This window comes from Oncorhynchus masou, chromosome 2 (assembly GCF_036934945.1).
Source record: "Oncorhynchus masou masou isolate Uvic2021 chromosome 2, UVic_Omas_1.1, whole genome shotgun sequence".
In the NCBI taxonomy this organism is placed as follows: domain Eukaryota; kingdom Metazoa; phylum Chordata; class Actinopteri; order Salmoniformes; family Salmonidae; genus Oncorhynchus; species Oncorhynchus masou.
In genome coordinates, this window is record NC_088213.1 from 13,452,025 (window position 1) to 13,478,661 (window position 26,637).

The 26,637-nt window shown below is 45.2% G+C and overlaps 1 protein-coding gene across 1 annotated transcript; it reads left to right on the forward strand.

Moving 5' to 3' along the window:
• The first annotated feature begins 402 nt into the window (after positions 1 to 402).
• Positions 403 to 25,307, forward strand: cers3a (ceramide synthase 3a). The gene is given in 11 exon segments (XM_064987911.1): positions 403 to 496; positions 6,403 to 6,576; positions 8,472 to 8,589; positions 10,130 to 10,248; positions 10,373 to 10,430; positions 10,966 to 11,016; positions 13,962 to 14,075; positions 14,558 to 14,686; positions 16,361 to 16,467; positions 17,495 to 17,648; positions 24,468 to 25,307. Coding segments are annotated over 11 exon segments (1,260 nt in total). The 5' UTR covers positions 403 to 449; the 3' UTR covers positions 24,657 to 25,307.
• Positions 25,308 to 26,637: the final 1,330 nt, after the last annotated feature.

The window sequence follows — 26,637 nt, forward strand, 5'->3', positions numbered from 1 at the left end:
TCAACAGCGGCTTCTAGATTTCTTAAATGTATATTTTAATACTTTAACATTTTTCATAGCATCCTATTTGTGAATGGGATGCTCTTTTTGGGGTCCTTGTGGTTGGATGGTAACTTAAGGTAAGCATTGTTTATGAAGGGATGGTTATGATGACCACTTCCTTTAATTTCCAACTACATTTGAATCATAAAGACGTTCCAAAAGCAACACGTCCTGTTTGCATGACCATCGTAAGTAAACACACACCTCTTTCAACTTTGTAGATTTTATTTTGGCTCGCTCCCTTCAGTCCATCCAAACGTCACTTAAAGAAGTCAACAGAACGTCACTATTTTTCCCACCTGTCTCTGTTGATCTCCTTCTGTTTTCACCTCGTTCTATGTTTTACTAGAGGGACTATTGTGTGGAGGAGCAGCTCCTATTCTCTTGTCTGCGTTATCTGGAGAACAATGCAAACAAGCCACAGATTATCACCTGAGGGCACCTCTGACTGCAGGTAGCGGGGTTAGTGTGTCTGTCTGTCTCATCTCTCTGTGTGTCTGTCTGTTTATCTCTCTTTGTGTGCCTCTATCTCTGTTTGTGTGTCTGTCTGTCTCATCTCTCTGTGTGTCTGTCTATCTCTCTGTGTGTGTGTGCCTCTCTATTTCTCTGTTCTGTCTGTCTGTCTGTCTGTCTGTCTGTTTATCTCTCTCTGTGTGTGTTGCGTCGTGACACTTCTCCATTATCGTCCCTCTACGACAACGTACCTGGAGGGGAAGGAAAAAACTCCTGTCCAATTGTGCCGGAGCTGGGTGTGACCCTTTAAAGAATGTCAAACAAAGACAGGGCGAGGGAGAGAGAGCCTGCCTACTGCATGGAGGGACTGTCACGCCTGTTTGTTTCCCACAGTCAACATTACATCAACAGCTCTAGTGAGGACAGGACATACCTTACCTGGTTTCCCTACTGAGGGTGAGGACAGGACCTAACCTGGTTTCCCTACTGAGGGTGAGGACAGGACCTACCTTACCTGGTTTCCCTACTGAGGGTGAGGACAGGACCTACCTTACCTGGTTTCCCTACTGAGGTTGAGGACAGGACCTACCTTACCTGGTTTGCATATTGAGGGTGGAACGGTGTGAAGCCTTGTGGTATATTCTGTTTCCCTACTGAGTGTGGAACGGTGGGAAGCCGTGTGGTATATTCTGTTGCCCTACTGAGGGTGGAACGGTGGGAAGCCGTGTGGTATATTCTGTTTCCCTACTGAGGGTGGAACGGTGGGAAGCCTTGTGGTATATTCTGTTTCCCTACTGAGGGTGGAACGGTGGGAAGCCGTGTGGTATATTCTGTTTCCCTACTGAGGGTGGAACGGTGGGAAGCCTTGTGGTATATTCTGTTTCCCTACTGAGGGTGGAACGGTGGGAAGCCGTGTGGTATATTCTGTTTCCCTACTGAGGGTGGAACGGTGGGAAGCCGTGTGGTATATTCTGTTTCCCTACTGAGGGTGGAACGGTGGGAAGCCGTGTGGTATATTCTGTTTCCCTACTGAGGGTGGAACGGTGGGAAGCCTTGTGGTATATTCTGTTTCCCTACTGAGGGTGGAACGGTGGGAAGCCGTGTGGTATATTCTGTTTCCCTACTGAGGGTGGAACAGTGGGAAGTCGTGTGGTATATTCTGTTTCCCTACTGAGGGTGGGAAGCCGTGTGGTATATTCTGTTTCCCTACTGAGGGTGGAACGGTGGGAAGCCGTGTGGTATATTCTGTTTCCCTACTGAGGGTGGAACGGTGGGAAGCCGTGTGGTATATTCTGTTTCCCTACTGAGGGTGGAACGGTGGGAAGCCTTGTGGTATATTCTGTTTCCCTATGACCTTGGATTCATTGGATGGTTTCAGGGGATGTGCTGTAGGAGTGTTGCCTGGGGTCGTCTACCTGGGATGTGAATAGTTCTCGCTGCTTTTGTTTTGTTTTACACCTGTCCTCTTTAACGGAGGAGCGGGTTTCAACTCGAGTCTGTCCCAAGCAACCAGTGGGAGTTGTATGAGTGAGGTTGGTGTTAAATCGTCTCTTTCAGGTGAGCATGTCCCCCTGTTAGAGGAGCTAAGCTCTATCTTACATCTTAGGATTGGACTGAATAGACCCTCTGTTTTCTTAGTAGGTCAGTGAGTGTATAGAGATTCTCCACCACAGGCTTTTCTGAACGCTCTCGAGGTTGATTGATTTATAGTTTTGTAACCGGCCTGAACTCAAACTATGATGGATCTCTGGCACTTCAGCTGGATCGCCACCTGAAGTCATCAGCATTCAACCAGTGAAGTGGAATTACCATTTTGGTTCAAATGGAACTATAAAAAATCTCCAAATGTAATCAGAGTTTTAAGATAAATCTTGACTGGTTTTACTCTACTCTAAAGATGTTTGTGTTTGGAGAGCATGTACTCATGGAAACGGATTGCTTTACAGTTAACAGTGCCTGTCACAGTTCTTTGGGATATCTAGTGGTGTGTGTGTGTGTGTGTGTGTGTGTGGAATGAGGAAAACAGTATTTATCCTACCTTTCACCTTTTGGCCTCCTATTCTGCACTTAGTTGTAAGTTTTGGACTGAACAGTCATTTTCAGGGTTAAAAATCTAAAGATCATCTTTGATACATTGGAGCCATTGTTTTTCAATCATTAAAATACTATGTGAGTTGAGCATACAGTCTGTTGTAGGTTCTGTCTTAATCATGTCTCTGAACACGTGTAACGTCTTTCCCACTCAGTCATATTCTGCAAACCTCTTTTGCGTGATGAATGTATTTTATCTCTTCACGCACGTCAAAGATAATAAATCACTCCCTAGTTCTGCTATGCTTCCCTACCGACAAACATTTATCATGCTTTAGAAAGTTGATGAAAAAGTACGATACCAGTACAGTTGAACCCTGTGCCCCTGTATGTGGGATGGAGAGAGAGAGAGTCAGAGGAGAGAAAGAGATGGACAGATACCAGCGGGAGAAAGAAACAGAGAGACCAGGGAGGGAGAGGAGAAAGAGAAGGAAACATATACAATATGCAGACAGAATGTGCTTTGTCATGTTCTTCACTGACTGAATGTCTGAATCCCCAGATGATCCTCAGCAGAACGCTAACGATGCAAAAGGCCTTCCTTATCGGCTGTGTTCTGCCGCTAATACACACTGCCCATCGCTCTATGGACTAGTCCGACGTGACGAGGTTGTCTAGCATGGCTGCTAGTATAGGATAAACTGTCATGTTCCCCCAGGTGAAACTTGTCTTAGACACACAGTACTGCTGTATACATGATAAACACTGTACATTACATCCTCAACATAATACCTACCCTACATTGAATATTACCCATGTCATACACATTGAACTCATCTCATACAGCAACATACACCATACATATTGCACACTGCCATTCCAGAATGTTCTCTCAGTGGCATACTAACACAGGTCAGTTGGACTTATTGCTGTTTCGATGTTGATAGACAGGTACTTGATAGACAGGTGTTTGATAGGTAGTTTGTATCTGTTGTAGTAAAACAAAGAAACATACAGGTACTCAGGCTAGGTAGCGCCAGTATGTAATAAGCTTGGCGCCATGATATTATCTTTGAATCATAATGCAATTGCGTCACAGATGTGTAATCAGTGCAAGATAAGGTTAAACGCATAGACAGAATTACTAGAAAGGACATTGCCCATCAGACCACAGCAATATAACTAGTATTCAATTTCTGTGGTTAAAAGGTTGTTTTGCTGTTCCATTTCGACCTGTAGATGTGTTTGGTTGGTGGTTCCATTGTCTCCGCAAAGACATTGTGATGTGGCGTTATGTTTTTGCAGGGTAGTGAAATGTGCTGAGTTACACACTGACTATACAGAACACTGCAGAGAGCCCTGGGATGTGCTGAGTTACACACTGACTATACAGAACACTGCAGAGAGCCCTGGGATGTGCTGAGTTACACACTGACTATACAGAACACTGCAGAGAGCCCTGGGATGTGCTGAGTTACACACTGACTATACAGAACACTGCAGAGAGCCCTGGGATGTGCTGAGTTACACACTGACTATACAGAACACTGCAGAGAGCCCTGGGATGTGCTGAGTTACACACTGACTATACAGAACACTGCAGAGAGCCCTAGGATGTGCTGAGTTACACACTGACTATACAGAACACTGCAGAGAGCCCTGGGATGTGCTGAGTTACACACTGACTATACAGAACACTGCAGAGAGCCCTGGGATGTGCTGACATCAGCAGTGATGTTGCCCCCATGGGGTCCATTTTGATGACGAGTCTCACACACAAACGTGAGCATGTCACACACACACACACACACACACATCAGTGTGAAAGACTAAATGACAAGAAGAGTAAATGGTCTGCACTCGTTTAGGGGCGTGTGTGTGTGTGTCATCAGATCTGCCCAGGGCCATAGAGGCCCCCTATTGATATTGTTGACATTATTCACGAGTAGTTTGTTTTCCCTTCACATGAATCAGTCTGTACGTTAGGGATTATCAACTAGATTCAGCCTAGAGATGATTACTTTCTTGAGTGGATGGTTGGGGTGTAGACTGCAAATTGACCTCAAGAAGCCCAAACCGATATAATATGTGACTAAGACATCATTTCAATCCTTGCTTGGTTTGTATACGCCACGTCTCTGCTAGGCGTGGGAATACTTGGGAACACATTTACAACGTTAAAATCACTTGGAGCTGATTTCATGCTGTTTTTACAGTCTTATGTCCAACAATAAATCAATAATTGGGCTGAAAACTTGGTGGGCCTAATAAAACCCCCCATTGGGGGAATCCTGCTGTATGTCAACTCACTGCCATCTGGGATTCGAAGAACTCCATAACTCTTGAACCATGACTTGACCACTAGGGGTTGTGATCCGTTTCAGCGTTGACCTTGGTTTAGAAAAAACGACAAAGAAAAAAGTCTAGTCTGTGATTTACTGGGATATATGTTGCTAGGCTGCAGCCCTGGATTTCATTGACTACCGCTGCCAGTGATGTTTTCTCTGCTGACGTGTGTGTGTTGGACAAGGTGTGGGGAAGCATCTTGAGAAAGAGGCGAAGGCTGTTGTGTCACTATTTGTATTGGATAAATAAAGAACTGCGTGTGCACTTGACTGGAGTGACCTGGGTTATACACACCCACACTATCTACACCACCTACAGCACTGGTGTCCAACGAACTCAGCAACTCATGTGGTAAAATGGTATCACATCTGACTGATAGTGAATGAATGCACTCTTGATATTCGGAACTAGTGATTTATGAACAATATATCATGGTCAATTCCTGGTTAATAAATAAAGTACATGCAAATGCAAACTTTACCCAATTCTAAGTTCAACCCCTTAACTGTAATCCTATTGGTTCAACTGCCATGTCAGTCTGCCAGATTAGAACAAACACCAACATTAGTTTTTCTCTTGGACATCATTGCACAGGCAATAGAACAGCAGAATAGTGTACTGCAATTTCACTTTGTGACACTCTTCACCTTCTTTGACAAAACAAACAATAACAGCGGCCGTGGGGCGATAGTGGCTCTGTTTCCTCTACTGCAGATTCCATCTTTAAGGGTCAATCTGCAATTTGGGACTTATATTTTTTAGACTTATAAATTAACGGTATATACACATTGTTCCTTGAAGAATATAACTTGTATAGCTGCCTTGTCAGCTTAGTTCAATTGCCTAACCCCATCAAAACCCAAAATATTAGTTTGTTTGTTTTACTCTGTTGTTTGTAAACAGTGTACTTGTAAACAAACTGTATTCCTTCTAAACATGGTTAAAGCTGCATTCTATAGCTTTGTGCTCAACCTGACATAATTCAGATATAGAAGGGAGTTATAGATCTGTCATTCTATAGCTTTGTGCTCAACCTGACAGAATTCAGATATATTTGGGAGTTATAGATCTGTTATTCTATAGCTTTGTGCTCAACCTGACAGAATTCAGATATAGAAGGGAGTTATAGATCTGTCATTATCATTGAAGCAATTCCATGTACACTATTTTTATGCTTCCCCTCTTTAAATCAAAATCAAATCAAAGTTTCCTTTTCGTGTTTCTTTACTTAGCATTTCGTACCCCAGTTTCACAGCGGTTTAGATGGTACAATGTTTGCAAACAATGGAAACAATGTCTTTGAGGTGCTGCATATAAAAACATATATTCAGCAAATGATTGAAAGAGACTCTGCACACTGCAATCTTGCTCCCATGTGGTTTATTGGCGACATCGTTTCATTCCATTCACACCATGTCAGCCATTACTATGAGCTGTCCTCTCCTCACCAGCCTCCTCTGTTTGATAACGTGATACCTATTGACATGTGTTTTCTAACATAACGCTCCTCTTCCACCCCTGTGTCGTTAGGATGATTGACACCTTATACCAGTGGATCTGGTGGGACCGCTTCTGGCTGCCAGTCAACCTGACCTGGGCGGACCTAGAGGACCGAGATGGGCGTGTCTATGCCAAAGCCTCTGACCTCTATGTGACGTTGCCTTACGCCATAGGCTTCCTACTGGTCAGATACCTGTTCGAAAGGTGAGCTTGCTGAACATATAGGGGCAGTTTCCCAGACAAAGATTAAGCCTTGACTAAGAAACATGTTCTCCTGTAGTCCTGGCTCAGTTAGTAGAGCATGGCGCTTGCATTGCCAGGTTTGAGGGTTTAGTTCCCGGGACCAGCCATATGTGGCTTTGGATAGAAGTCTGCTAGATGCCAGGTACAGTGCAGTCAAAAGTATTTGCCTCCTTTCTGATTTTTGATACTGAATGTTATCAGATCTTCAACCAAAACCTCGTTTTAGATAAAGGCAACCTGAGTTTACAAATAGCACAAAAAAATGGATTATTATTTTATTTATTTAATTAACAAAGTTATCCAACACCCAATTCTCCTGTGTGAAAAAAGTAATTTCCCCCTTGCACTCAATATACTGGTTTTGCCACCTTTATCTGCGATGACTGCAAGCAAACACTTCCTGTAGTTGTTGATCAGTCTCTCACATCGCTGTGGAGGAATTTTGTCCCACTCTTGCATGCAGGACTGCTTTAACTCAGCGACATTTGTGGGTTTTCAAGCATGAACTGCTGGTTTCAAGTCCTGCCACAACATCTCAATTGGGATTAGGTCTGGACTTTGGCCAGGCCATTCCAAAACTTCAAATGTGTAGCTTTTTAGCCATTTTCATGTAGACTTGATTGTGTGTTTTGGATCATTGTCTTGCAGCATGACCCAGCTGTGCTTCAGTTTCAGCTCACAGACGGATGGCCTGACATTCTTCTGTAGAATTCTGTGATACAGAGCAGAATTCATGGCTTCTTCTATTAAGGCAAGTCGTCCAGCTACCTGATTCCTGAGGCAGCAAAGCATCCCCACACCATCACACTACCAACACCATGCTTGACAGTTGGTATGAGGTTCTTACTGTGGAATGTGGTGTATGGTTTTCTCCAGACATAATGGGACCCATCTCATCTAACCAGTTGACTCCAGTTTGCCAAAAAGCACCTGGCAGCACCTGGATGATCATCAGGACTCTTGGAAGAATGCTCTATGGACAGATGAGTCAAAAGTATCACTTTTTGGACGTCATTGGTCTATTAGGTTTGAGTGCCTTGCTCAAAGGGCACGTTGACAGAGCATTGTCGGCTTGTGGATTCGTACCAGCAGCCTTTAAGCTACTGGCCCAATGCTCTAATCACTAGGCTACCTGCCACCATTGCAGCTAAAAGTGGCACAGCCAGTTATTGAGTCTAAGGGGGCCTTACGTTTTCACACAGGGCATTGGGTGTTGCAGAACTTTGTTTATGAAATACGTATGTCATTGTTGTGTTATTTGTTCACTCAGGTTCCTTTATCTAATATTAAGATTTGGTTGAATATCTGGTAGCATTCAGTATAAACAATATGTGAAAGTAGAGAAAATTAGCAAATACTTTTTCACATCACTGTAATATATTATATTTTGTTCAATGGAGCTTTTCCATTGAAATGGTTTCTAGTCCAGGACAACGCTGTGTCCAGAGAAGTGACTCATACTCCGTGCTGTTTATATACTACTAAACCATGTTTAGTTCAAACCTCTACCTCACTGTCTCCCTACACCATAGAATTCCTACTCATCAGATACCAGTCTGAAAGGAGCTCGCTGAACAAAAAGAGCCCCTTTTATAGGTTGCTACAGGGAAGTAGATGTTAAGTTACAATTTAGCCTGCTTTGCTACTGTGTTTGTGCGTGTGTGCATTCAAGTTTATTCAAGTTAATTTAGTTGGAGGCAATGATTCTCGTTTGCCGTGTAGTTAATCTCACCTGTGGTAACTTGCATGTGCCTACAAGGTAAAAATTCTACCAGTTTTGAAAATGAAAAAATCTGAACATTCTGCCCCATTGTAAAGTCCAATGTATTTAACTGCGTCTGTATGTTGTCCCCCAGGTTGATAGCCACGCCTCTAGCAGCCTCAGTGGGGATCCGGGAGAAGGCCAGACTGAGAGTACCAGACAACCACATCCTCGAACTCTACTATCTCTCTCACTCCAGAAACCCTGGCCAGGTATTAACCCTACACATTAGAAATCACACTTATACCTTTTACATATAGACCTAATTATTAGTGTCAATATTCAACGTCATTGCACTATGAGATCATACACATTCTAATGGATAGTCAAACCCTGCCCATCTGTCACCCTGGTCAAACCCTGCCCATCTGTCACTCTGGTCAAACCCTGCCCATCTGTCACTCTGGTCAAACCCTGCCCATCTGTCACCCTGGTCAAACCCTGCCCATCTGTCACTCTGGTCAAACCCTGCCCATCTGTCACTCTGGTCAAACCCTGCCCATCTGTCACTCTGGTCAAACCCTGCCCATCTGTCACTCTGGTCAAACCCTCATCTGTCAAACCCTGCCCATCTGTCAAACCCTGCCCATCTGTCACTCTGGTCAAACCCTGCCCATCTGTCACTCTGGTCAAACCCTGCCCATCTGTCACTCTGGTCAAACCCTGCCCATCTGTCACCCTGGTCAAACCCTGCCCATCTGTCACTCTGGTCAAACCCTGCCCACCTGTCACTCTGGTCAAACCCTGCCCATCTGTCACTCTGGTCAAACCCTGCCCATCTGTCACTCTGGTCAAACCCTGCCCATCTGTCATCTGGTCAAACCCTCTGGTCAAACCCTGCCCATCTGTCACTCTGGTCAAACCCTGCCCATCTGGCACCCTGGTCAAACCCTGCCATCTGGTCAAACCCTGCCATCTGTCACTCCTGGTCAAACCCTGCCCATCTGTCACTTGGAGGACCCTGCCCATGCTCTGACCATCTCACTCTGGTCAAACCCTGCCCATGTCACTCTGAGTGTCATCTGTCACCTGGTCAAACCCTGATCTGGTTGGGGGTTTGATCACTGGTCACTAGTCATACCAAAGACAACAAATAGTGTGTGCTGGTCAAATATCATCAGACGGTCTAGACAGTCTTTGAAGGGATGTGCCCACTCTGGTCAAAAACCTATGGTCAAACCCTGCGTATCTGTCACTCTGGTCAAAAACCACTATGGTCAGACCCTCATCTGGCACCCTGGTCAAACCCTGCCCAGATCTAAATACCCTGATGGTTATTTTGCTCATGGTCCAGTATCTTACCCTGGAAATCTCATCTAGCCACCTGCGTCAAAAATGAAACAAGTCAAAGCCAGCTAGTGGGGACAAATTTGCTCTACTAAAGTGAATTTGGTGACATCTGATTTACCCCCAATGTATTGAAGATCTGATGCTCTTAGCATAAGGGTTAGTAGTCCTGTTTGCTGGTCAGCTGGTGCTAATCAAACACAGTGTTTGGTTCTGAACTCTGTCTGTCTGTTATTTTGTCTGTCTGTCTGTCTAGCCAGCTGTGGGGACAAATTTGTCTGTCTGTCTGTCAATGTCTGTCTGTTAGTAGTCTGTTTCTGCTGGTGTCTGTCTGTCTGTCTGTCTGTCTGTCTGTCTGTCTGTCTCCCTCCCTGTCTGTCTGTCTGTCTCCCCTCCCTCCCCCTCCCTCCCTCCCTCCCTCCCTCCCTCCCTCCCTCCCTCCCTCCCTCCCTCCCTCCCTCCCAGGCAGTTATAGATGGTCTGTCTAAGAAGAGCGGCTGGTGCGTTAGGCAGGTGGAGCGCTGGTTCAGAAAGAGAAGAAACCAGGATCGTCCCGGAGTACTGAAGAAGTTCAGAGAGGCTAGGTAAAACTGTGTGTTGTGTGTGAGAGTATGCTTATTCCACATTTTCACCTTTCACTCAGTAGTGTTTTTCTTCTTCTTATATTATTGTCCCTTGTCTGTCTCGGTCTCTGTCTCTGTTTTACAGTTGGAGGTTTGTGTTCTATCTGTTGGCGTTAATTGGAGGAGTTGTGTCCCTGTATGATGTGAGTAGTGACTCTAGTGATCCTCTGCTTCACAAACATCTTTACAAGATAGCAATTCAGTGCGTGTGAAGAGATTTCAAGATGTGGAGTGAGGGTCCTGTGTCTTAACTCTATTACATTCAGTACCACCAAAACACACAGCAAATACACATTCCTAACACTATGATATGTTATACACGTCAAATTAACATCCTCAAAGTAGAACTTTAACAGGTTGTCCCGGGTAAAAGCAGGGAGGAGGTCAAAATGGAAGACTCAATTGCTGGATAAAAATATTATCTGAGCTGAGCTGAAATGGAGAACTTCTTTTCAGTCCTTCTGCCCTGAAGTGAAGGAGGGGTGAGGCGGATAAAGGGAAGAGGGGAGGAGAGGACAGAGAGATGAGCTCTATGGGAATTTGACGGTGATGGCTTCAGCAAGTGTCTGAAGGCCGCGAGGGCAATGCCAGTTGAAATTGAAAGCATCATGATGAGATTGTCCTGTAATGTTCTTTAAAGATTTCACTGCATGTTTCTCCTTTTGTTTTGTATTTCAGAAAGAATGGTTTTATGATACGAGGGAAGTGTGGAATGGATTTCCAAAACAGGTGTGTATGTGTGTGTGTGTGTGTGTGTGTGTGTGTGTGTGTGTGTGTGTGTGTGTGTGTGTGTGTGTGTGTGTGTGTGTGTGTGTGTGTGTGTGTGAGTGTGTGTTCTAGTACTGAGCAATTAGTGCTTTTTGAGGTCAGTTCGATTATTAATAAAATGATCAGGATTTTTGGTTTCTGTAGGCATTATGTGGATTGAATGCTGAGACAACACAGAATAAAACAGTGAATAACAGTGCCATGATGGTAGTGGCCGCCCTACTACATCGCACAGTTCAGGCTTGATCTGATTTCTCTCTAAAGAAACTGCACATTGACCTCACAGAAAAAAATCAAATCATTGAACTGACGTTGACCAATTAGTTGTTACATTGTTTTGTCTAATCGCTCAGCACTACTGGTCATTTACCAGGGTGATTTTGAAGAGCTCTCACACTCCCCTTCCTCTTCTCACGTGTCTCACACTAGTATAACCAACCAGGAAGAAAAACAACATGTCATACTGGAACAGGCGCAGCCTGGCTAACGTTTTCTAACCATGTCCAGATTTCTGAGTCACACATAAAACATATAAAGCTCGTCGATAATACTGAATCTCAGGTCCAAAATACACAGGTCCATATTTAGTAGTGAGACTGTTTTCAAATGTATCTTTAACAAGTGGGGGAATGTGTGGCTTAGACTGCTGTTCAGCCTTTACTGGGTGCCAGGTTCTAATCAAAGGAATGATGATGTCACCCAAACTGGAACGGAGACAATAGGATTATGTTTGATCAGGCTCCACACCTAACAATGTTGCTTGGGGTTTAAAGCAGGTCACGTCCCAGATGGCGCCTCCTATTGGCCCTGGTCAAACGGAGTGCACTACATCAGGACTAGAGTGCCATTTGGGATGAAGGCATAGTTTGTTCGAGAGATTTTGGATGTGTTTTATGTGATCGTATTTGCAACTAAGAATTCAACACAATTGGTAACTACTTGGTATCCAACTTGTTGGCCTACTTAGTAGGGCTAATTTTGATGAATCCCCCAAAATAAAAAGTGGTATTAGATAGACTAATTATTATGCAATTGCAATTTTAACCATGTAGTTGCTCAGTAAATACCAACTGTAGTGTAAAACACCATGTAGCTCTGGTGCCGTATGTATCAATCAAATTCAATGAATCAAATGTATTTATAAAGCCCCTTTTACATCAGCCGATGTCACAATGTCTCTATACAGAAACTCAGCCTAAAACCCCAAACAGCAAGCAATGCAGATGTAGAAGCACAGTGGCTAGGATCAACTTCCTAGTAAGGCAAGAACCTAGGAAGAAACTTAGAGAGGAACCAGGCTCTGAGGCATGACCAGTCGGGTGCCGGGTGGAGATTTTAACAGAACATGGCCAAGATGTTCAAACGTTCATAGATGACCAGCAGGGTCAAATAATAATAATCACAGTGGTTGTAGAGGGTGCAACAGTTGGCTCAGTTGGCTTTTCATAGCCGAGCATTCAGAGATAGAGACAGCAGGTGCGGTACGAAAACAGCAGGTCCTGGACAAGGCAGCACGTCCGGTGAACAGGTCAGGGTTCCATAGCCGCAGGCAGAACAGTTGAAACTGGAGCAGCAGCACGACCAGGTGGACTGGGGACAGCAAGGAGTCATCAGGCCAGGTAGTCTTGAGGCATGGTCCTAGGGCTCAGGTCCTCCGAGAGAAAGAGAAAGAGATACTTAAATTCACACAAGACACCGGATAAGACAGGAGAAATACTGCAGATATAACAGACTGACCCTAGCCCCCCGACACAAACTACTGCAGCATAATTACTGGCGGCTGAGACATGAGAGGACGGGAGACCCTGTGGGCCCATCCGACTATACCTCCGGACAGGGCCAACCAAGCAGGATATAACCCCACCCATTTTGCCAAAGCACAGCCCCCACACCACTAGAGGGATATCTTCAACCACCAACTTACTACTGAGAAAAGGCAGAGTATAGCCCACGAATATCTCCCCAGCACGAACCCGAGGGGTCTTGTGATCGCAGCGTACGTGTAGGTATGAACGGCAGGACCAAATCAGAAAGAAAGGTAGGAGCAAGTCCACATAATGCTTTGTAGGTTAGCAGTAAAACCTTGAAATCAGCCCTTGCCTTGATAGGAAGCCAGTATAGAGAGGCTACCACTGGAGTAATATGATCACATTTTTGGGTTCTAGTCAAGATTCCAGCAGCTGTTTTTTAGCACTAACTGAAGTTTATTTTGTGCTTTATCCGGGTAGCTGGAAAGGAGAGCATTGCCTTTGCACTGTATAGGGAATACAGTGCCATTTCAGGCGCAAACACTCAGGCATAGGAGAAGGGATTTGGAGAGCTCTTTGTTTTGAGTCTGTTCTGTTGGAATGTGATTCATTCATGGCACTGTAAGATTATATTACCTGTTACTGGTTTTACTCTCTCTCTCTCTCTCTCTCTCTCTCTCTCTCTCTATATATATATATATCTCTCTCTCTCTCTCTCTCTCTCTCTCTCTCTCTCTAGACTATGCTGTATTCTCTACTGGTACTACATCCTGGAGATGAGCTTCTATGGTACACTTCTCTCAGAGTCTCTCTGATGTCTCTCGGGGATCCCAGTCCCTGTCAACCCCTATGGCCTCTTTCTCAAGCTCTCTCTCTGTCCCATACACCTGCATTATCTTCTACTCTCTCGTTTAAATGGGAAGATCTGCTTTCTGTCCCATACACATTATCTTCCTCTCTGACCCGTTTAACTGAGAAGCTCTCTATCTCACATTAGTTACCTACCTCTCTCTCTCTCTCTCTCTCTCTCTGTCTCTCTCTCTAAATTCTCTCTACACACCTCTCTCTCTCTCTCTCTCTCTCTCTCTACAGTTAATGATCTTTTCCACTATATTAGTTGTTCCTCTCTACATTGTCCATCTGCCTCTCTAGTTATAGACTATGCTGGATTCTCAGTACTGGTACTACATCCTGGAGGTGATGAGCTTGTATGTGTTGTTAGGACTTTAAGGAACAGATCTCTTCAGAGTCACTTTTGATGTCAAGAGGAAGGTGAACCCTGGGGATCCCAGTCCCTGCCAACCCCTATGGGCTTTTCTCAAGCTCTGCTTTCTGTCCCATACACCTGCATTATCTTCCTCTCTCTGGCCCGTTTAACTGAGAAGCTCTGCTATCTCACATTAGTTACCTACTGCAGTCCTAATTAGATAGTGGCCTGCCTGTCACCTCTGACAGGCCAGCGCATTAAATATCTTATGGAGAGAAAAAGTAGAAAGTATGAGAAATTTTTATCAAAGTAAATTGCAGTTGGCTACTCACAAGCAATTACAGTTAATGATCTTTTCCACTATATTAGTTGTTCCAACCTGCCTCACATTGTCCATCTGCCTGCTTAGTTATGCATGTTACACTAGTGTGTGTGTGTGTGTGTGGTGTGTGTGTCAAGTGATTTTGAGGACACGTAGTAGAATAAGAACAGTAGCAACAGAAGCCACAGCGACAGGTGAAGATGTTTGTTGTGTTGTCTCCTCTAGGACTTTAAGGAACAGATCATCCACCATTTGGCCACCCTGACGCTGCTGTCCTTCTCTTGGTGTGTCAACTACATCCGTATAGGAACCCTGGTGATGCTCATCCACGATGCCTCCGACGTCCTGCTAGAGGTCTGCTACCATGTGGAGTGTCTGTGTGTGGTGTGTGGTGTGTGGCGTGTGGTGTGTGGTGTGTGGTGTGTTCTGTGTGGTGTGTGGTGTGTGGCGTGTGGTGTGTTCTGTGTGGCGTGTGGTGTGTTCTGTGTGTGTGTGTGTGTGTGGTGTGTTCTGTGTGGTGTGTGTGTGTGGTGTGTGGTGTGTTGTGTGGTGTGTGTGTGTGTGTGTGTGGTGTGTAGTGTGTGGTGTGTAGTGTGTGGTGTGTGTGTGGTGTAGTGTGTGGTGTGTAGTGTGTGGTGTTCTGTTGGTGTGTGTGGTGTGTGGTGTGTGGTGTGTGTGTGTGGTGTGTGGTGTGTTCTGTGTGGTGTGTGGTGTGTAGTGTGTGGTGTGTTGTGTGTTCTGTGTGGTGTGTTCTGTGTGGTGTGTGGTGTGTTGTGTGTGGTGTGTTCTGTGTGGTGTGTGGTGTGTTCTGTGTGGTGTGTAGTGTGTGGTGTGTTCTGTGTGGTGTGTGGTGTGTTGTGTGTGGTGTGTAGTGTGTGGTGTGTTCTGTGTGGTGTGTAGTGTGTGGTGTGTAGTGTGTGTTGTGTTCTGTGTGGTGTGTGGTGTGTGTGTGTGGTGTGTAGTGTGTGGTTTGTTCTGTGTGGTGTGTGTGTGTGTGGTGTGTTCTGTGTGGTTTGTGGTGTGTGGTGTGTAGTGTGTGGTGTGTGTGGTGTGTTGTGTGTGTGGTGTGTGGTGTGTGGTGTGTGGTGTGTGTGTGGTGTGTTCTGTGTGGTGTGTGGTGTGTAGTGTGTGGTGTGTTCTGTGTGGTGTGTAGTGTGTGGTGTGTAGTGTGTGGTGTGGTGTGTGGTGTGTGTGTGTGTGTGGTGTGTTCTGTGTGTGGTGTGTGTGTGTGGTGTGTTCTGTGTGTGTGTGTAGTGTGTGGTGTGTGGTGTGTGGTGTGTAGTGTGTAGTGTGTGGTGTGTTCTGTGTGGTGTGTAGTGTGTGGTGTGTTCTGTGTGTGTGTGGCAGACACTTTTTAAAATTTATATATTTTTATTTTACCCCTTTATCTCCCAAATATGTGGTATCCAATTGGTAGATAAAGTCTTGTCTCATCACTGAAACTCCCGTATGGACTCGGGAGAGGTGAAGGTCGAGAGCCATGGGTCCACCTAAACACAACCCAACCAAGCTGCACTGCTTCTTGACACAATGAACATTCACCCGGAAGCCAGCCGCACCAATGTGTCGGAGGAACACTGTACACCTGGCCACCGTGTCAGCGTGCGCTGCGCCCGCCACAGGAGTTGCTAGTGCCCGATGGGACAAAGACATCCCTGCCCTCCAAACCCTCCCCTAACCCGCACGACGCTGGGCCAATTGTGCGCCGCCGCATGGGTCTCCCGGTTCGCGGCCGGCTGCGACAGAGCTTGGACCCGAACCCAAAATCTCTGGTGGCACAGCTATCACTGCGATGCCGTGCCTTAGACCACTGAGCCACTCGGGAGGCCAAGAGTGGCAGACACTTTTATCCAGAGCAACGGTTTCGTCCCAAATGGCCCATTGGTAAACATAGGGCTCATGTTAACAGTAGTGCACTGAAGAGAAATGGGTGCATATAGAACAACCCCATAGAGTGAGCTGTGCCGTGTGTTTCTGGTAGAGGGGAGACTCACTGTGTGTTTTTTTCTCTTCTCTCTCCTACCCCAGTCTGCCAAGTTGTTTAACTACGCCAAATGGGAGAGAACCTGCAACAGTCTCTTTGTGGTGTTTGCCATAGTGTTCATGGTTACCCGACTGATCATCTTCCCATTCTGGTAAGGCAACTGACGAACCCTAGCTGTGTGTGTGTGTGTGTGTGTGTGCGCGTGTGTGTGTGCGCGTGTGTGCGTGTGTGTCTCTCTCTCTCTATTGTTTGTTCACCAATTGGCACACAGGAGGAGTGATTGTCAGGGGGATGTCTTTGTCTCATGAGCGCTCAGTGATACAGAAGCCAATATTTATTGAATTATGTTCTGTCTACCTCTTCTGTGAGAAACAATCAACCATCTCATTTCACTCTGAAAGGCCAAACAAAGAGACGTTGAACTTTGCAAAAGTACAAAACATCATGTTCTGTTCTCTGCAGAGAAAGTAAACCAGGGTCGTGTTCATTAGTGTACACCGTAGAAAAAGGTTATGCAACTGAAAGCGAAAACAAACGTTTCGTTTTTTCCCCCACATATTTGAATTCTATATTTTTCCAGCTCTGTAGTCAGCCCCAAAAATGAAAACGAATGTTTCTTTTTGGTCAGGCTCAAGTTTCCCCTTCCTGTTTCAGTCTGGTGCCTATTGAATACGACCCAATGTTTCCGCAACTGGTTAATCTTTCCTGAATTGGACGGCATTGAATGAGCACGAAAGCTGAAAAGCTGAACAATGTCCCCTTTCTCTCATGGACATTACTTACCAATTGACAGAATACCAGATTTCTTAGCTATCATTTTTGTACAGATAATTACATAGTATTTACCTACTTATTTCAATAATGAAAAATCCCTATAAAGCAAAGAGTAGCCATTATTTTCCTTCACAAAGGCTTGTGTTTAGGAGGCATGAAAAGCAAAAATAATCCTATTGAATTCTTACTGGTTATACCGCCTCTGCTTGGCGTTGTTTTCTCACGTTCCAGCACACTGAACCCCACCCAGGACAAGTTTAAATGTTTAACAGAGCTTATCATATCTAATAGTCTGGATCATATAAATGTATATTTTAGCACTTGGGGTTTGTGAAAAAGCATGTTGCAAATAAAATGCATGACCATCCTCAGCATCATTGTCTGTATTGGTTTCGTCATTCCAGGCTGATCCACTGTACGTGGGTGTACCCCACACTCCAGTACCCCCCGTTCTTTGGTTACTACTTCTTCAACGCCATGCTGGTGGTCCTCCTGTTCCTGCACATCTTCTGGGCCTACCTCATCCTGCGCATGGTCAAGAAGTTCCTCTTCGGCAAAGTGAGTCATGTTTTTGGCAGTGGTTTATTTCACTCTTTCTTTTCCACTCTTCACCCGTTCCCTTTATGACAGCCATCACATGGTCACAACGTCACCCCTTCAAGCAGGCCTGAATCATACCAGTCTGACACTCAAACCAGGGGTCCCCAAAGCGCTCTCTGAGTCCCCCAGCCGTTCTACCTGCATCAACAGGTGGTCTTCCTCTGATCTACACCAGGACAAGCATACCTGTTTCATCTGGTCAACTAGTCATCACATTCTTGATTAGTTGGAATTAGGTTTGCTGGTTTCTAGACAAGACAAATAAGTGGAATAACCACTCAGCCTCGTCAATGCTCTTCTCTCTCCTGGCACCCCAATGGTGGAACCAGCCTGCGCCTGAAGCTAGGACAGCAGAGTCCCTGGCTATCTTCTGAAAACACCTGAAACCCTACCTCTTCAAATAGTACCTTAAATGAATCAAGTATTTTAAAGTATTTTCCTACTAGCACTGACTTGACAGAACATGATCTTGCTACGACTGTGATGGTACAAACTGACAGAATACCGACTTGATGATGAGTTGACCAGAGATTGATGATGGGTTGACCAGAGGTTGATGAAGGGTTGACCAGAGGTTGATGAAGGGTTGACCAGAGGTTGATGAAGGGTTGACCAGAGGTTGATGAAGGGTTGACCAGAGGTTGATGAAGGGTTGACCAGAGATTGATGAAGGGTTGACCAGAGGTTGAGGGTTGAAAGGGTTGACCAGAGGTTGATGAAGGGTTGACCAGAGGTTGATGAAGGGTTGACCAGAGGTTGAGGTTAACCAGGGTTGATGATAAAGGGTTGGCCAGAGGTTGATGATGAGTTGACAGAGGTTGATAAAGGGTTGGCCAGAGGTTGATGATGAGTTGACAAGAGGTTGATGATGGGTTGACCAGAGAGGTTGATGAGGGGTTGACCAGAGGTTGATGAAGGGTTGACCAGAGGTTGATGATGAGTTGACCAGATGTTGATGATGAGTTGACCAGAGGTTGATGATGGGTTGACCAGAGAGGTTGATGAGGGGATGACCAGAGGTTGATGATGAGTTGACCAGAGGTTGATGATGAGTTGACCAGAGGTTGATGAGGGGTTGACCAGAGGTTGATGAAGGGTTGACCAGCGGTTGATGATGGGTTGACCAGAGAGGTTGATGATGGGTTGACCAGAGAGGTTGATGAGGGTTTGACCAGAGGTTGATGATGGGTTGACCAGAGGTTGATGAAGGGTTGACCAGAGGTTGATGATGAGTTGACCAGAGGTTGATGAGGGGTTGACCAGAGGTTGATGAAGGGTTGACCAGAGGTTGATGATGGGTTGACCAGAGAGGTTGATGAGGGGATGACCAGAGGTTGATGATGGGTTGACCTGAGAGGTTGATGATGAGTTGACCAGAGGATGATGAAGGGTTGACCAGAGGTTGATGAAGGGTTGACCAGATGTACTAGTATGCGGCACACACTTTACTGTCCACACCGTCTCTACACACCATCCTTTACATATATATTTATATTGTAATATTTCTTAATTTAATTATTTTTAGGATTTGCATGTATTGTTTTGTGTTGTTAGGTATTACTGCACAGCTGGAGCTGGAACATAAGCATCTCACTACACCCCTAATAACATCTGCAAAATCTGTTTACTCAACCAATACAATGTGATTTGATTTTGATTTGATATGTGGTTGTCTCACCCAGCTATGTGAAGATGAATGCACTAAAGTTGCTGAATGACTAAAATGTTAAATGTTAGATGTAAGTGGATCCTACTATAGGAGAGTTCTGGGAAACATTGCTCTGAACACACATAGAGCCCCAGCCTACAGCTGCTTGACTGACCTGACTAGATCATGCATAGCCAACAGGTGGTCTCTGAAAGGTAGTGCTGTCTGATGTGGGTGAGTGTAACAGAGACCTCAGCCCTTCTGCAGACGTCCATGTGGGGTTATGGGTCAGTAGCTTCTGATTGGTGCTGTGGTGCAGACAGCTACACCAGTGTATGTTCTCTGTCAGATGACTACAGTGTCTGTTCTCTGTCAGATGACTACAGTGTCTGTTCTCTGTCAGATGACTTGTCTGTTGACCACTGGTGTCTGTTCTCTGTCAGATGACTACAGTGTCTGTTCTCTGTCAGATGACTACAGTGTCTGTTCTCTGTCAGTTGACTACAGTGTCTGTTCTCTGTCAGTTGACTACAGTGTCTGTTCTCTGTCAGATGACTACAGTGTCTGTTCTCTGTCAGATGACTACAGTGTCTGTTCTCTGTCAGATGACTACAGTGTCTGTTCTCTGTCAGTTGACTACAGTGTCTGTTCTCTGTCAGATGACTACAGTGTCTGTTCTCTGTCAGATGACTACAGTGTCTGTTCTCTGTCAGATGACTACAGTGTCTGTTCTCTTTCAGTTGACTACAGTGTCTGTTCTCTGTCAGATGACTACAGTGTCTGTTCTCTGTCAGATGACTACAGTGTCTGTTCTCTGTCAGTTGACTACAGTGATGTTCTCTGTCAGATGACTACAGTGTCTGTTCTCTGTCAGATGACTACAGTGTCTGATCAGATGACTACAGTGTCTGTTCTCTGTCAGATGACTACAGTGTCTGTTCTCTGTCAGATGACTACAGTGTCTGTTCTCTGTCAGATGACTACAGTGTCTGTTCTCTGTCAGTTGACTACAGTGTCTGTTCTCTGTCAGATGACTACAGTGTCTGTTCTCTGTCAGATAACTACAGTGTCTGTTCTCTGTCAGATGACTACAGTGTCTGTTCTCTGTCAGTTGACTACAGTGTCTGTTCTCTGTCAGTTGACTACAGTGTCTGTTCTCTGTCAGATGACTACAGTGTCTGTTCTCTATCAGATGACTACAGTGTCTGTTGACCACTGGTGTCTGTTCTCTATCAGATGACTACAGTGTCTGTTCTCTATCAGATGACTACAGTGTCTGTTGACCACTGGTGTCTGTTCTCTGTCAGATGACTACAGTGTCTGTTCTCTGTCAGTTGACTACAGTGTCTGTTCTCTGTCAGATGACTACAGTGTCTGTTCTCTGTCAGATGACTACAGTGTCTGTTCTCTGTCAGATGACTACAGTGTCTGTTCTCTGTCAGTTGACTACAGTGTCTGTTCTCTGTCAGATGACTACAGTGTCTGTTGACCACTGGTGTCTGTTCTCTATCAGATGACTACAGTGTCTGTTCTCTGTCAGATGACTACACAGTGTCTGTTCTCTGTCAGTTGACTACACAGTGTCTGTTCTCTGTCAGATGACTACAGTGTCTGTTCTCTGTCAGATGACTACAGTGTCTGTTCTCTGTCAGATGACTACAGTGTCTGTTCTCTGTCAGATGACTACAGTGTCTGTTCTCTGTCAGATGACTACAGTGTCTGTTCTCTGTCAGTTGACTACAGTGTCTGTTCTCTGTCAGATGACTACAGTGTCTGTTCTCTGTCAGATGACTACAGTGTCTGTTCTCTGTCAGTTGACTACAGTGTCTGTTCTCTGTCAGATGACTACAGTGTCTGTTGACCACTGGTGTCTGTTCTCTATCAGATGACTTAGTGTCTGTTCTCTGTCAGATGACTACAGTGTCTGTTCTCTGTCAGTTGACTACAGTGTCTGTTCTCTGTCAGATGACTACAGTGTCTGTTCTCTGTTAGTTGACTACAGTGTCTGTTCTCTGTCAGATGACTACAGTGTCTGTTCTCTGTCAGTTGACTACAGTGTCTGTTCTCTGTCAGTTGACTACAGTGTCTGTTCTCTGTCAGATGACTACAGTGTCTGCTCTCTGTCAGTTGACTACAGTGTCTGTTCTCTGTCAGATGACTACAGTGTCTGTTCTCTGTCAGTTGACTACAGTGTCTGTTATCTGTCAGATGACTACAGTGTCTGTTCTCTGTCAGTTGACTACAGTGTCTGTTCTCTGTCAGTTGACTAAGTGTCTGTTCTCTGTCAGATGACTACAGTGTCTGTTCTCTGTCAGATGACTACAGTGTCTGTTCTCTATCAGATGAGTGTCTGTTCTCTATCAGATGACTACAGTGTCTGTTGACCACTGGTGTCTGTTCTCTATCAGATGACTACAGTGTCTGTTCTCTATCAGATGACTACAGTGTCTGTTGACCACTGGTGTCTGTTCTCTATCAGATGACTACAGTGTCTGTTCTCTGTCAGATGACTACAGTGTCTGTTCTCTGTCAGATGACTACAGTGTCTGTTCTCTGTCAGATGACTACAGTGTCTGTTCTCTGTCAGACGACTACAGTGTCTGTTCTCTGTCAGATGACTACAGTGTCTGTTCTCTGTCAGTTGACTACAGTGTCTGTTCTCTGTCAGATGACTACAGTGTCTGTTCTCTATCAGATGACTACAGTGTCTGTTCTCTGTCAGATGACTACAGTGTCTGTTCTCTGTCAGATGACTACAGTGTCTGTTCTCTGTCAGTTGACTACAGTGTCTGTTCTCTGTCAGATGACTACAGTGTCTGTTCTCTGTCAGATGACTACAGTGTCTGTTCTCTGCCAGTTGACTACAGTGTCTGTTCTCTGTCAGATGACTACAGTGTCTGTTCTCTGTCAGATGACTACAGTGTCTGTTCTCTATCAGATGACTACAGTGTCTGTTCTCTGTCAGTTGACTACAGTGTCTGTTCTCTGTCAGTTGACTACAGTGTCTGTTATCTGTCAGATGACTACAGTGTCTGTTCTCTGTCAGATGACTACAGTGTCTGTTCTCTTTCAGATGACTACATTGTCTGTTCTCTGTCAGATGACTACAGTGTCTGTTCTCTGTCAGTTGACTACATTGTCTGTTCTCTGTCAGATGACTACAGTGTCTGTTCTCTGTCAGATGACTACAGTGTCTGTTCTCTGTCAGTTGACTACAGTGTCTGTTCTCTGTCAGATGACTACAGTGTCTGTTCTCTGTCAGATGACTACAGTGTCTGTTCTCTGTCAGATGACTACAGTGTCTGTTCTCTGTCAGATGACTACAGTGTCTGTTCTCTGTCAGTTGACTACAGTGTCTGTTCTCTATCAGATGACTACAGTGTCTGTTCTCTGTCAGATGACTACAGTGTCTGTTCTCTGTCAGATGACTACAGTGTCTGTTCTCTGTCAGTTGACTACAGTGTCTGTTCTCTATCAGATGACTACAGTGTCTGTTCTCTGTCAGATGACTACAGTGTCTGTTCTCTGTCAGATGACTACAGTGTCTGTTCTCTGTCAGATGACTACAGTGTCTGTTCTCTGTCAGATGACTACAGTGTCTGTTCTCTATCAGATGACTACAGTGTCTGTTCTCTATCAGATGACTACAGTGTCTGTTGACCACTGGTGTCTGTTCTCTGTCAGATGACTACAGTGTCTGTTCTCTGTCAGATGACTACAGTGTCTGTTGACCACTGGTGTCTGTTCTCTGTCAGTGTGGTCTAGAATCTAGCCTAAGACCCAATGCTCCTTTTTTTCATTGTTTCATTGTTCTCATTCTGTATGTAGACTTACTAACTGAGCATTTAGAACTGTGTGTGTGTGTGTGTTTGTGTGTATGCAATTGTGTTGGACTTGGCAAGGTGCTTGATCCCTGTCAGCTACGGCAACGGCAGAAAACAGCTAAGGTGCCAGAGGCAATTACTCAACCCCCACGAGGTCAAAAGGCAACAGTGGGTTGCCATTGGGACATAATTATTGGTGATTTAGCATTGTGCCGAACATAATTATATTTCTGGAAAACACAATGTGGCTCAGAGCGGTCAGACAGCTCAAGGAGAGAGAATAGAGTCTATTATGGTAAGTCTGAAAGACTGACCTGACCTACCATGGATTAAACTCCAGGTGTCTTTGATTGATCGGAGACTGCCAATTGGGTTTGTGCGTTAGTTGAAATAGCTCAGGACTGTAGGTAGCGTCTCAGAGTATGTGTTGATTTAGGATCAGCTATCCATGTTATCGTATTCATTGTGATCTGAAAGGCTAAACTCATTCTTGATCAGCACTCTTGCTCTGAGATGCTCAATACATGCAGCCCCAGGTTTCAATGCTACTTTTGGGTGAATGTTTTGTTCTGAGTGATTTAGGGCTACGCAGAACTGTGATGCAGGAGCAGTGATTCCCAAATGGTTGGTCACAGCTGATTTCTTTTTTGACAGAGTACTGGCTTGAGACACTGGTTTTATTTTCTTGGATCACAAATAATCACTTTAGAGAGAGAACTATGGGAACTACTGTGTTAGAGATGATGATGGTCTCTGAGGTAGAAAGTGGCATTATATCTCGATGAATGTCCAGAGTACATTCTCTCTCTCTCGCTCTCTCGCTCTCTCTCTCTCTCTCTCTCTCTCTCTCTCTCTCTCTCTCTCTCTCTGTCTCTGTCTCTGTCTCTCTGTGTGTCTCTCTGTGTCTTTCTCTCTCTCTCTCACTCTCTCGCTCTCTCTCTGTCTCTCTCTCGGTCTCTCTGTGTGTGTCTCTGTCTCTCTGTGTCTCTCTCTTTCTCTCTCCCCTCTCTCTCTCTCTCTCTCTCTCTCTCTCTCTCTCTCTCTCTCCGTCTCTGTCTCTGTCTCTCTGTGTGTCTCTCTGTGTCTTTCTCTCTCTCTCTCTCACTCTCTCTCTCTCTGTCTCTCTCTCGGTCTCTCTGTGTGTGTCTCTGTCTCTCTGTGTCTCTCTCTCTTTCTCTCTCTCCCTCCCTCTCTCTCTGTCTCTATGTGTCTCTCTGTCTCTGTCTCTGTCTCTCTGTGTCTCTGTCTCTCTGTCTCTCTGTGTGTGTCTCTGTGTCTCTGTGTCTTTCTCTCTCTCTACTCCAGATGACCAGAGATGAAAGAAGTGATGATGAGGAGGATGGTGAAGACAGCAGTCTGACTGAAGAGGAAAAAGAGGAGGACAGTTATCGTTACGGCAACGGTTCTGGACTGGGCACAAAGGAGGGCAACAACGGCTGCTTCAGACACTTATCTCTCTCTGAGAACGTCTGCCCATCAAAAACCGTCTACTGACCAAGCTCGCGTCGTGATTGGCAGAGCCCTGCACCAGAGGCAGGGAGTGGTGGGATCGAGGTCATAGGAGAAGCTGGAACAACACAAAACAGATTCCATCCCATATGGAAAAACAACAGCAAGCAGACAAACATTTAGATTAAGATTTATGACTCTAGAATTTGGAATGTAGCCTGGCAAAAAATAAATACTTCACACACAGAAAGAGACCGTTTTTCTTGGCCTGTAGTTTCTTCCACGTCCAAACTCCTCTCATCTTCAAGGAAAACAATGTTGACGATGGCACAGTTTCACATGGAACCCTCCTCAGACAGCAATGAGACAAAGACCAGATAACCAAAACCAAAAAACACTAAAACCCTTTGTTTTTGTTCATCGTCATATTTAATCAGTTCAGTATTGTTGCAGAAAAGTGGTGCACAAGCACATGGTAAAACGGTGCCACACGGACGCTTCACCTGAGCCCTTCATCCATCAAGGCCTGGCAAGGGTTTATAGTTTATGGGCTGCGTTCATTCACTAGCGGTCTACATGTTTTATTTCAACCTCTGCTGGCTATGGGAGTTAGTTATGGACAAATAGGAGATGAATGAGAGACAATATCCCAATGGACTCCTCCAGATGATATTGACGTGTGTTTTGGAGAGAGAGGGGGGGTAGGTTTGTGTCTCTCCAAGTCCTTCTCATACTCTCCTATATATATATATATATATACTCTCCTTTATATATATATATATATATATATATATATATATATATATATATATATATATATATATATATATACTTTTCTCTCCTACTTCCTCTCTCCTTCTCATTCTCTCCTACTCCCTGTCTCCTTCTCATTCTCTCCTACTCCCTCTCTCCTACTCCCCCTTTCCTTCTCTCCTACTCCCTCACTCCTACTCCCTGTCTCCTTCTCTCCTACTCCTTCTCTCCTACTCCCTCTCTCCTACTCCCTCTCTCCCTCTCTCCTACTCCCTCTCTCCTTCTCCCTCTCTCCTACTCCCTCTCTCCTTCTCCCTCTCTCCTTCTCTCCTACTCCCTCTCTCCCTCTCTCTCTCCTACTCCCTCTCTCCTACTCCTTCTCTCCTACTCCTTCTCTCCCTTTCTCCTACTCCCCCTCTCCTTCTCCCTCTCCCCTTCTCTCCTACTCCTTCTCTCCTACTCCCTCTCTCCATCTCCTTCTCTCCATCTCCTTCTCTCCTACTCCTTCTCTCCTACTCCCTCTCTCCATCTCCTTCTCCCTCTCTCCATCTCCTTCTCCCTCTCTCCTTCTCTCCTACTCCCTCTTTCCTTCTCTCCTACTCCCTCTCCCTCTCTCTCCTACTCCCTCCCTCTCTCTCCTACTCCCTCTCTCTCTCCTACTCTCTCTCTCTCCTACTCCCTCCTACTCCCTCTCTCTCTCCTACTCTCTCTCTCTCCTACTCCCTCTCTCCCTCCTGCTCCCTCTCTCTCTCCTACTCTCTCTCTCCTACTCTCTCTCTCTCTCCTCTACTCTCTCTCCTACTCTCTCTCTCCTACTCCCTCTCTCCTACTCTCTCTCTCTCTCTCTCTCTCTCCTTCTCTCTCTCTCTCTCTCCTACACTTCTCTCTCCTACTCTCTCTCCTACTCCCTCTCTCCTACCCTCTCCTCTCTCTCCTCTCTCTTACTCCCTCTCTCCTCCCTCTCTCCCTACTCTCTCTCTCTCTCCTACTCACTCTCTCCTACTCTCTCTCTATCTCTCTCTCTCCTAGTCCCTCTCTCTCTCTCTCCTACTCTCTCTCCTACTCCCTCTCTCCTACTCTCTCTCTCTCTCTCTCCTACTTCCTCTCTCTCTCCCACTCTTTCTCTCTCCTACTCTCTCTCTCTCCTACTCTCTCTCTCCTACTCCCTCTCTCCTACTCTCTCTCTCTCTCCTACTCTCTGTCCTCTCTTTCCTTTCATTTCTTTCCACAAGCATTTTTATTGAATACGATCAACACTTTTTAGTACTTTATG